Source organism: Lytechinus variegatus, chromosome 2 (genome assembly GCF_018143015.1).
Source record: "Lytechinus variegatus isolate NC3 chromosome 2, Lvar_3.0, whole genome shotgun sequence".
In the NCBI taxonomy this organism is placed as follows: Eukaryota; Metazoa; Echinodermata; class Echinoidea; order Temnopleuroida; family Toxopneustidae; genus Lytechinus; species Lytechinus variegatus.
In genome coordinates, this window is record NC_054741.1 from 24016496 (window position 1) to 24029068 (window position 12573).

Consider the following 12573-nt stretch of genomic DNA (forward strand, 5'->3'; position numbering starts at 1 on the left):
AGTCATCTGATAATTCTGGGTCCCCTCCCAGCCTTTCGGAGAAGGTTACTCACCTGACCTCTATAGCTACAGGTCAACTTATGAAGATACCAGAAGAGGATAGGGTAAGTACATTATTATTGATTTCTGACTCTCAACCCCCCCCCCCCCTTTCTTCTCTTTTCCTCCTCCTGCTCCTCCACACCTTCTGAAAAGAATCATTTTTCCCCTCGTCTAAAGACTCGCGCCAATATGATTCTTTTGCTGGCAATATGACTGATGTTCCCCTCAAGGCCAGTCAATATTATATAAACACTGCAGGAAATGGGGATTTTCTGTGGCTCTTGTTTATTTCCAGGGCTCTCTTGAGCATTTCAGGGGCTAAATCGCCCCATACCCCTGTTTAACTTGTTTCCCTGCTATAAAATTGATATTTTTGTTGAGCCATTGATACTAAATTGTTTAATTGTTGTTCTTCCTGAAATATTCTACCAACTAGAATCATTTGTATTATATCTTCATAACAATATTTGACTGACCTTTTGCAACCATAGTCTCCCAAAAGTAGATCAATGTGAAATCCAGTTTTTAATGGAAATCACTAAACTCATTAATTATGATGTACTGTAGATGAATAGCAAAAGTTTTGTTTAATTTCTTAATTCTCAGCTTGGCCTGTGTAGAAGTGTTTCTGAATTTGAGAAGCTGAATCGAATTGGAGAAGGAACTTATGGCATTGTGTGTAAGTATATTCAGCTACCCTTAATAGATAGTTGTCCAAACTACTTATTTAGAAATTTGTTTTGTTGTACTACTTTGATTTAGAAAAGGTGCGGGAAACTTAAAAGAAAAAAGTCACAAAACATTGCAGGGATAGCTTTTCGCATTCCGAAAATATTACCCTATGTAGTAATCGGTAACCCCCCCCCCGGCCTAATTAAGGATAACAGTCAAATCTTAGGACCACAAAGTCTGTTCAAATGGAACTGATTTGCATTTGCTGGTCTCGAAAATTGACTTGACACTAGTCCAGTTTGGACCTTGTTGTTTGGAAGTGCCCTTTCCCCAAAGCTAACATAGAGGGCACATGTCTCCCAATCTCTAATCAGCGCCAAACCACTCATCTTCCCTCCCCACTGAGTGGTTTGGCGCTGATTAGAGATTGGGAGACATGTGCCCACTATGTTAGCTTTGGGGAAAGGGTACTTCTAAACAACAAGGTCCAAACTGGACTAACTTGACACATGCAATATCCAGACTGTGAAGACAACTTAGACCAAATTATTGAAAGTATGATGAAGACAAGAAGTCCAGTTTGATGAATCATGGTCCAAATAGATTAACAAGGGTTATCAAATTGATTCTTTACTTAGAATATCAGATGTCAGTGAAAAAAAAGGGTTATTTAAGATAAATTCAAATTAAGTATTTTATCAAATTCTACAAAACTAGTTCAATTGGGTCATCAGTTAAAGCTACATGTGTATTTGATATTGCTGGTTTCGAAGTCAAAGTCTACGGTTGTTTGAGCCAACAAAAAATCTTACAGTAAAGAATGAGATTCATAAAAAGTTAGAATTGTGGTCTTAAATCCTCAAATGTTAATCTGCCGAGTTGTGCCTGCAATGCGTGGTTTATTGGATCTAGTCATGTATAGATGTAGACATGTATTCTCAAACCCTTCTTTTAATTTTCTTATCAGATCGTGCCCGTGACATGAAGAGCAAGGAGATTGTGGCACTGAAGAAAGTTCGCATGGAGAAAGAGAAAGATGGTAGGCTTTCTTCAAAGTTGCTTTCAAATATTGATAACTGCTTCTGCTCTTATTTGCAGATCTAGATTTTTTTACAGAAAATTTGTAGTAATAATAAGCTGAACACAGATGATGGTGATGAGAAAATAAAAATAAGAGAGAGAAGGAGAGTGAATGAAAGCGGAAAATGGAGAGAAAAAGAGAGACAGCAGTGGTGTAACAGGGAGGGGGTGGCTGCTCCCCCCCCCAAGCAGATTTTGCTGGGAAAGGGGTAAGGGAAAAGAAATGGGAAAGAAAGAATGTATTGTGAAAAAAGGTAAAACATGTGAGAAAGAACAAATCACCCCAAAAATTTATACATTAGCATGATTGGCAAGAAAGGGAAGTAAATTAAAAGATCTGGCAAAATGGCATTGCGAAGAATGGCAGGAAAGAAAAAGAAAAGAAATAGGAAATAAATGGTAGTATGGAACTATCAAAGTTTTGAACTTATGACTTTCTTACTTCTTGAAATCCAAACTAGCCTTGCATGTGATAATCTTAAATGAAAAGTGGTTCTGATTGTTGACTGCTTATCCTGTAAAGAAAATGGCTATGAATTAAGAATTTATTTGTAATAACCAGTACTAATTTGATCTTCTCTTAGGTTTACCAATTAGTGGCCTTCGAGAGATCCATCTCCTGATCAACCTCAGACATGAGAATGTGGTAGAACTCCGAGAGGTAGTTGTTGGTCAGCATCTTGATAGGTAGGTATTGTTGCTCTCGTTCCTCTTCAGAGGAGAGGAGAGGGGGTCTTTGAAGGAATGGCAGAAAAACATACATTTCATCATAGGTCCCTATCAATCATAATATTTGCAGTCAAATGCAAGTTAAGTTTCTAGCCTACTCGTTAATGTACTCTAGTGGATATTGATCCACAAATTTAAAATGTCATTCAATTGTTTGCAACTGATGTTTGTAATGAATTTCTAAGTTTCTTGCAACTCTCGCTTAGACTTGTTCATCATGTGTACATGTATGTACTTCCTGAACAGAAAATTGCAGGTTTCAAAATCATGAAACAATGCTTAGTTCATAATGCCTTTCCTTTATATCGCATCATGAAATTATGTCAGTTTTGGAGCTATTTATTCTTTTTGAAAGCTGATTCAGCTCAAATTTTGGATGGCTTTGGCTTTGACACTTCTTGTCAATCAAGAGTATTATTAAGTAAGTAAATTATTAATTATTATTAAGTAAATTATCAAGTTGCAATGATCTATTCCAAGCTGTTTATAGATCATCAAATTCAATTTATAGTTTGTTTCTCTTCCCAAATGACTTTCCCCCATTTTCTGACCATTTACTTCCATCAACAGTATATTTCTAGTGATGCAGTACTGTGAGCAGGACCTTGCCAGCTTGCTTGACAACATGCCTTCCCCGTTCACAGAGACCCAGGTCAAATGCCTTGCCCTCCAGATGCTGCGAGGACTGCGCTATCTCCATGACAACTTTGTCATCCACCGAGATCTAAAGGTCTCTAATCTCCTGTTGACAGACAAGGGCTGCCTCAAGATAGGTAGGTTTTCAAAATTTGTACATTCTCCCATCTCTGTCTTCTTCCCCACTGTCCCTCCTTTCCGTATTCTAAAATTTGCATGAATCACACATTTGGTTTTATATGGACCTATGAACTCTTTAAAGGAAAGTAAGCCTAACAAAAGGTTGATTGGAATAAAAAGAGAAAAATCCAACAAGCATAACACTGAAAATTTCATCAAAATCGGATGAAATATAAGAAAGTTTTTAAAGATTCATTTAATTTCACAAAACAGTTATATTCGCATCCTGGTCGGTATGCAAATTTCTGTTGTATTTTATTTTATGAAATATCAATTATTCTAATTTTCTCCTATTCGTCAAGTGGAAGAAAGATTAATTCCTCCATGAACATGTGGAATGAGCATTGTTTTAATACTATATGGTTCAGTCAAATTGGTCTGTATTAATATTGTATAATTCAAACAATAAAAAAAAGAATTAGTGAGTGAGTGAGGGACATCATTGACTGTCTCATTTGCATGTATACTGGGTTGTGCATAAAACTGTTTTGTGAAAAATAAGCTAAACTTTAAAATGTCATAACTTTCTTGTTTTACATTCGATTTTTATGAATTTTTCAGCGTTATGCTAATTTGATTTTTCTCTATTTATTCAAAGAAACATTTTTCTGGGGTGGACTTGACCTTTAATGTTATTTCAACAGTTGGTATTAAGTTCATACCTTCACCATTGTCTCCCATATCGATTTTATCCTTCGCTCTCCCCCCCCCCCACCCCATTTCTCTGAATGTTGTTGAAAAGTGAAAATGATACATAAGAATATATGGCTCTTAAAAAATTCTGTACTGTCTGAATTAAATGTGCTAGGAATTGCAATGTTAGACTGCAACATTCCTTTGTTTATTCCTTATATAAGAGTCATTTAAAACGGAAAAGGAAAATTAGCGCAGTAGATATATAATGATTGATGTGTGATAATGTCTTCATTAAACTCCTAATCTCTTACCACTTTTGAAATAAAATCTCCCCTTTTTTCTGTATTGAAAATAATTATTTAATCCTATACTAGAAAAAAAGTGTGCTACTGTACTGCATTTAGTGGATCTAATACAATTATTTTACTCTTTTCTTTAGCTGACTTTGGTCTTGCCAGGCGCTATGGTCTCCCTGTTCGACCTATGACCCCTAGGGTCGTGACCCTGTGGTACAGAGCTCCAGAGCTTTTGTTTGGTTCCGCAGATCAGACCACAGCCATAGACATGTGGTAGGTAAACATAGTGTATGTAAATACTGCCCAAGGGTATATATCAAAGCTTTTAACATCCCTGGAATTACACCTGTGTAATGTTAAATGTCCATGAATCTTTGCTGAATTTTTTTCACACATTTGAATATTGTTACTATCATAACTCATATTTCGTATGTTGTTTCTTTCTAGATACTTTCTTCTCCTCTCTGCAAAATGACCTATTTGGTTAACAAGGAATTTTTACCATTTTGAAATTGAATATGTCAGGGTTTTGTGCAAAGTATTTTCCATACCTTAGGTAACCTTTTTAAAGCTAAGTACCTGTATTTTCAGCAAACAACAATTTCATGAGAAAGTCTTTAAAGTCATGGATAGTTGCCACCATATCACGGTAGTTCTTGACTTTTATGTACATATACACCTGACTGGAATGCCATGCTTGCCTTACAAATTCATCATCAGGTTCATGTTGTCTACCAGAATTAATTAAACCGAATAAATGAAACAAGTAAATAAATCATTATGCACATATTTTTTTATTTATACATCATTTAAAAACTTGATGATCATTTTATTAGAATCTGTTTGAAATCATTTTTACCACAACTGGCATTTTTGTGTAACGTTTTGTCTTTATCCTTTGTTTGGGTTCACAGGGCAGCAGGATGCATCCTCGGTGAGCTCCTCGTCAACAAACCCCTCATGCCAGGAGCTTCAGAACTTCACCAAATCAACCACATCATAGACCTTGTCGGGACACCTAATGATACCATCTGGCCCGTGAGTTTCTCAAATCAAATTTGATGAATAAATTTATATTTATTGTAGCATAAATAAGTTATGTAGATATATTGCAGTTTGAGTTGGTCTGTGTGGATTTATCTGAAGACATAGGATTAGGGTTTGCATAGAGTTTTAAGTTTATGTAGTGTCTCACATGACATGCTTATTTTCCTCAGGAATAATTTTCACCAAGGCAAGTTTCATTGAATACCGGTATACTCTACATGAATTATATTGATCCTCTATGATCTACATCTGTGGCTCCACTTTATGAGATCTTATATTTTGTGCTCTGATGTTTTGATATAAGAGATTATAAGCTCTACTAAGTACACATACCATTGTATGCAAGATGAAGAAATCAATAAATTGTATTTCATTATCTATTTATTATCAGGGATTCTCAGAGCTTACTATGGTCCAGAATTTTACTTTGAAGAAGCAGCCTTACAATAATCTGAAAGCCAAGTTCCAATGGTTATCCCAGTCTGGCCTGCGTCTTCTTAACTCTCTTCTTATGTACGATCCAAGGAAAAGGTAACATGCATACTGCCAGTTTGTATTGCTATTCAGAAGTATGAAGTGATGAACTGAAAATGAAACCTTTTTTTTGCAATCTCATGAATGTGATAATCATTCATTTATATTGTATGTCAAAGCTCATTCTAGGCAAGTCCATATGAACTTCAAAGATGTACAATTTCACATCAGAGGAAATGTAATGTTCAATTAAGACTGAGTTCCTGGTTGATATTAAAGTAAAATTTATATTCATAGAAATGGTTTTCGGTACACCATGTGGAAAGTGAGGGAGGGATTGAGATAAAAGTGGATAGAAATGGAAGGTGAAATGGAAAGGCGAGAAAGTGGAGGTTGGGAAGTAGAGTTTTCTTTTCAAATGAGTGTAATCCCTAACAGGACTGTAAACCAGAAGTAGTTGAAAGATGAGTAGTAGGCAGGGTGAGAGGCTTGAGTAGAAGGCTTGAGTAGATGAGAGAAGGCTGGTTTGAGTCGGCGAATGGAGTAGTAGCAGGAGCAGTAACCCACTTCTGCAATTGTTCATCCCATCATGCAAACGTTTAAACATCATCTAAAATTGATATGATCTCAAATACACAATTGCCTTGAACTCATTTTCTGTCATTTCCATTGCAGAGCTTCAGCAGAGGAGAGCCTACAGAGTTCCTATTTCAAAGAACAGCCTTTACGTGAGTGTTTTTATTTCCATCATGTGATATATTGTGTTTTCAAGTCAGATATGATCTTAACTCCAGTTAAGGGGGTGGTGGGAAATTTCGACCATAATATCATTGTTCTCTTTAGTGTTGATATATGTTCATTATGGCAATTCGGTTGGTTTTGGATGATTTGCCTTGTTTCCATGTTATTCAGGGTAGCGTTTCATCAACAATTTTGTCTGACAAGTTGTTAGATCTGAAAACTTTCCTTGATTAAGATAGAAACTGTCAGAAAAAACAGGACTTGTCGGATAAAACGTCTTACAAGTCCTTTCATGAAACGCCATATGCCTCTGCATTTTAACAGGGGCTGCTATGTTCTTATTGCTAATGGATAAAATATAATGTAATGTAGCAGTTTTGGTTCTCTTTTTTTTTTTTTTACAGCTTGTGACAAAGCCTTGATGCCAACATTCCCTCATCATCGTAACAAGAGAAAATCCAACACAAGGCCTGAGCATAGGTAAGAAATTATCCTTCTCACTCAGTTTAATTCAAATTCAACAAATGCTCACTGTGAGCAGTTTCGGTGTTGGGCCTAATGATTACCATGTACTTTATAAACGTTTGCAGAGGTATGAATATCGCCTTTTGTTACCTCCCTGACTAAAAAAGGGTTACTATTTCATTTCCTCTCAAAAATAAGAAATAATTCAAGACCATTGAAGCGATGCAAGTTACACTTCAATAACCACAGAAAGGTCTAAATAACATATCATGTTCAATGATTTACTATCAACATGCATGACTGATTACAATTTGCAACTAGGTTATGAATTTTGTTCATCTTCTCTTTTTACAGTGATTATGAATAGTGCATATATATTTTCTATTGACACTATATGTTCAAAGAATAATAAAATGCAGTGCTTTTGAATACTCTGACAAATTAAGTGCCATTTCCAACAGTATACATAACCTTTATAGCTAAATTGATCAGTAAAATGACTTCTGAGTTTTGGAATTAATTGCATTTTTCCTTCCTTTTTTTGTGTCAAGACCTTCACAATATGGGAAGAATGAACTGGGAGTTGCATTTGGATCTGGAGACACCAAGAAGAGTAAGAGATGATGCGAGTCTACCATTGACTAGAATTCACAAGATGAATGCCCTATACTGGAGAGGTTCGCTCTTAATCTAAAAGATGGCAGTTGAGTGCCCTTTCTGAGGATGTGACCGAAGCAGATGAAAGATGGACAGGTGAATGCCAGGGTTTGTCCTGGTCTTCTCCAGGCCTTGCTGGGCCAAGTGCGAAGATGGCTTCCGTAGGTGTATCCTCAACATCTCTGTTCTTTAATCCCAGCGGTGGTTAAGTTTGTAAATCAATGTGAATAAAAGATGACATGGACATGGGTTAGGTGAGGTGAACAGTGCACATGTGCTTAAGCCCTGGTTGACGTTTTGGATGCATCACTGTACATCTTAGGTGTACAAAAGTGGCTGGATGAAATATGCATTATTTCAAAAAGAAGGCAATGACAAGGACTCTGCTGCAATTACTGTATTGCAAATCACAATGAATAGCGAGATAGTATACATTTTGTGTTGTGATAGAAAGCAGATGGTGATCACCATGTGTATATGTTCATTCGTTCTTTGCTACTATGCAGGGGTTTAATTATTTCCAGTATAATCCATACTGCCAACCCATGTTATAAAACAAATAATGCATAGTTTCCACTGTGTGATGCTAGTGGCAATGCAGACATCTTGTATCCACAATGCTTTTCCTTGTACTTTTGATAATTTTGAGCCACTGCATCATCACTAAAATACACTCACACATAGTATATATGCATTTTGTGTATCAAATGGATAATAAAAAACTTCTTGTTGTTCATTTAGAAAGAAATAATATCCAGATAAAGAGATAATTTATAATAAGAGATTTATCTTTTTCTCTGTTATAGTCTCAGGTGAGCTGATTGAGATGGATGTAGGAAAAGAAACCCTAGATTTATAGTAACCTATTCTATAAAATTAAAAAATGAAATAATAGATATGTCCCTGATGTAATAAATATATCATTTGTAAATTAAATTTTGAATATCTTTTTGTTATGTTTTTTTTTCTTAATTTGTCCCTATTGTTTTCAAAATTACAGATATAACAGTTATACAGGAATTATTCGTTTTTTAAATATTATAAAAATATAATAATAACTTGTTATATGGTTTAAAAAATCACATTGTACTCTTTGGAAAAGAAGTAGTTAATGAGTCCAAAAATCCAGACTTTTTCCACATAAAGTGCAGTGTTAACTGAACATGACTTGTGATTATTTCATGAAATGGCAGCATTAACTCATAGATACTTTGATATGATGAGTATTTTTATTCCTATACTCGTGTATTCAAGTGAACTAAATATTGAGACAGAGACTTGAAAAACCTGCACAAAGTTACTCACCCCTTGGATAGTATCACAGTGTAATAAAAAATATCACAGTGTAATAAAAAATATCACAGTGTAATAAAAAATATATTGATAATGTACAAGAAAATAATTGGGGGATAGAGAAAATAATCTGTTGACAATCATGATAACTCTAAACTGATGCAGATTGTCATGAATTTAGAACCAGATTTGTGAAAACTGTAGAATTGTTTACTCGAATCATCTCAAAATATATAAACTTTGAGGGCAGCTCAGAAAAAGATGTATTTTAGAAATATTGTCGGAAAACAGTTTCTTTAATTCTTGTACTCTTTCTCAGCAAAAAAAGGTTGATGCTTATGTCATAATTCTTCAATACGGCTTTTTAGAGCTGTTGTCCAAATGCTTCAATTTTGAGATATGAGATTTTAACAGCCCAGCAACAAAATATCGTAGAAGAGAAAGTAGCTTAAAGGGGAACTCATCCTGAGGAAAAGTTTGTTGTGAAAATACCAGAAAGAATAGTAGAAAGATATTGGTGAAGGTTTGAGGAAAATTCCTCAAAGATTTAAAAAGTTAATAGAATTCTAAGTTTTTGATTTGTGAAATCATATACAAGCAGCTGTCCCATACATTATGTAATATCAAATAAATTTCCCAAGTTTTAAATGGTTCATGGATGACTATTTTTACCCCCTTCAGGAGCAAAAGTGAAATCATTTGCCTGTTGATATACTGAAGGTACAATAAGAACCATTTTTGGTATTTTTAGAAAATGATATTTCATTAATTTTCTTTATTATGTATGATGTCATAAATTGACAAAAAAATTTTTTTTTTAATCTTTGATGGATTTTCCTCAAACTAAAAATAATAGCAGGGCCCGCTGGGAGAACAGTTTTCGGAACTGAAGTGGCTACCCTGGGTAAATATACCGTTATTATTATTATAACCTTCACCAATATTTGTAATATTTTTTCTGCTATTTTTAAAATAAACTTCATCAAGGTGAACTTTCCTTATATATGTTAGCACTCGGGCAAGAAGTTGTCTTGGAGGGAAATTGCCTTGTCTTGTAATGATTATAGAGTATGCTTTGTACAATTGTCACGATGCTCATCATCCATCAGTACTTTAATTACTGGCATAAAGCCTAAAGTGTGTATTTCGATTCAGTTTTGTTCAATAAATCATTGACCAAAGCCATGTTCCTGAATAAAATATATCTCTCTGATCATTTCCTATAAACTGGGCAAAATACAATAACATAAATCTATCTTGAACAACTTCCACAATGGGTCGTACAAATTTCTTAAAAGTATTTATCATTGTGAAATGAGCATATTAATTACTGGGTGGGGATCCTACAAAGCAAGAATGTATGGCCTTGGGATAGCATCACCTAAAGCTCTGTAAAACCTTTGCTCATCTGAATTATGATAGAACTGTTGTCTCAAGAAATTACGTATTTATGTATTTCTTCAATCTGTGTGGTCTGGTCTGTCTGTATATCTATCTAATAATTAGTTTCCTGAACCATGTTTTCTTTGAACAAGCTCTCACCTACCTCGTGTTGAGGGTATGATTGTATATATATATAAAGTGCGTATCAAAAAAAAGTTTACACTTTGAAAAAGCCCTGGGAATTCAAAAATATACAACATGTGGGTAATTTTTTCACATATAATCTTAGGTTTGAGTCTCATCTATCTAATGCAAGTAAAAGTTTTGTCAGAATGTTACACTTGAGTGAGCACTGTCCATTTTTGTAAAGCTCGCAGAAATCTGTTTGCGCAGAAATGCTTGTTTTCACGCTTTGTAAAGGGGAAAGGGCGAAATCAAACTTACCCTGCGAAACATTTCTCATCCATTTCCCTTGCACTTTTAGTCAATTGAAATTAAATGGATACATTCAACCATTCTGTAACAAGTTTGCCACCTAAATTGAATTTTTTGTGCCAGCTGGATCTGAGAACATAACTGAATCTAAACAAAAGTTTATATCAGACATCTCCAGCATTTTTTCACTAAGTTTGTATCATTTAAAGTGGGTTTACATTTCATTTTTCATTTAATACTTGTTTCTCCACACTTTTCCCAAGCTTGAAAATGATTAACAAAATGAAAATGAAGCCTAAGCCACTTCATGTAAATCACAGCTCAGTGTAAAGCAAATATCGTCACGATGGCCTTGGTGTGTGGGGGAGTGGGGTGGGGCGCAATGCACTCTTCGAAGTGTTTTTGGCATGGAAACAAGTTGAAAAAGGTTAGATATATCATCAAATCAATTTTACTAGCTAAATTCCTCGTGTTCTTCATGATTTAGGTATACTTTTGTTCGCATAACTATTTCAGAGTTCTGCGCAAATAATTTTTCATTAACTCTTCAAAAGTAAGTGGTGCTCACTCAAGCGAAAATATTTTTCGACAGTTATATCGTCATTTGCTTAAGTGGATCTGTACCAATGTTAAAATGTGGTAAAATCTTCAGGATATTACAAATATATAATTTTACAGGATTTTTTCTAAGTGTAAGCTTTTTTTTGATACACACTATATATATACAGTGCGTCCCAGAAAAAACGAAACCAAGATTTAGTGATTTATCATAACCTAATCATAAATAAAATAGACAAATGACCTACCAATGTAAAGCTTAGAATCTCTTCTTTCATCTGATACTACTTAGATTATTCCTCATTCACGCATGAGTGAGCAAAAACAATTCAAAGAAAGGATGCCAAAAACTCATTTGGCGGGGGTATCTAAAAAAAAATTTTAAAGTCACATGACTAAAAAGTTCAATATCTGCTCTTTTATTTGATGCCTTAATCACAAAAAATGGTCAAGAAGTAGAAGAGTTATGATCCCTCAAAACAATGCTTGCTTGTATTTCCATAATTTCATTAAATAAACGTGTTTTCACCAGTTTCCCACAGAAGCTATCGCACGGTAACAAAAGAGTTAATGCATGGCTGATCGTCAACAAAACGGAGCGTCGAGTGAGTTTGAACGCTAGCCTGTAAAACCTCTTCATTTTATGAAATTATTGAAATTCAAGCCTTATTTCAAATAACCAGAATTTTGTTACAGTACTCTTATCAGATTCATATGCCCATGTGCAAGCAGTGCCCTTCCCACTTATAGGGCCAAATAAAAGAGAGAAATTTTTTTTTTTGAAAATAGATGAAAGCTAGAAGGAAATGAGGAAAAAATGGCAAAAGGAGGAAAGAAGCAAGAAATGGGTGAGAAATAATGGAGAGTGATTATCTGGGTTGATCATGGATTTGGGAGGATCTGGCCCCTATTAATGATTTCCCCTAGTCAATTAACGTCACTGCATGGGGATTGCATTTTTTTTTTTCATCTGACGAAAATCCTAACGTTACAGTTGTTTTAACATAAGTAGGGGAATGCGTAGGACCTAAGTTAGTCGTCCCCCCCCCCCAAAAAAAAAGAGCTACGTGCAGCTGTCTAGTAACAACAGGCATGACAGGCCTTTGCTTTTTGCCTCGTCATATTGAATTACGTCAATAACGTGAAGATTTCTGATCAGTCACACCAAAGTTATCTTTTGTTGACCGATAAGGGGAATGGCCGATGTACGGCCTAGCTACGTGTACATATTGCGAAATCACGTGATTTA

General features: G+C 35.0%; 1 protein-coding gene across 1 annotated transcript; it reads left to right on the plus strand.

Moving 5' to 3' along the window:
- Positions 1-7680, plus strand: LOC121407640 (cyclin-dependent kinase 10-like). Its single transcript, XM_041598810.1, has 11 exons — positions 1-104; positions 649-721; positions 1682-1753; positions 2379-2481; positions 3094-3296; positions 4415-4544; positions 5186-5309; positions 5710-5849; positions 6468-6520; positions 6938-7013; positions 7550-7680. Exons 1-11 carry the CDS (start codon positions 81-83, stop codon positions 7620-7622), a joined length of 1071 nt encoding a protein of 356 aa, XP_041454744.1. The 5' UTR covers positions 1-80; the 3' UTR covers positions 7623-7680.
- The last annotated feature ends 4893 nt before the right edge of the window (positions 7681-12573 follow it).

Excerpts from the sequence above, each read along its gene's own strand:
- LOC121407640 (XM_041598810.1), top strand. The coding sequence starts at position 81 with ATGAAGATACCAGAAGAGGATAGG. Across the intron at positions 1,754-2,378 it reads CATGGAGAAAGAGAAAGATG|GTTTACCAATTAGTGGCCTT; the intron begins GTAGGCTTTCTT and ends ATCTTCTCTTAG. Across the intron at positions 5,850-6,467 it reads ATGTACGATCCAAGGAAAAG|AGCTTCAGCAGAGGAGAGCC; the intron begins GTAACATGCATA and ends TTTCCATTGCAG.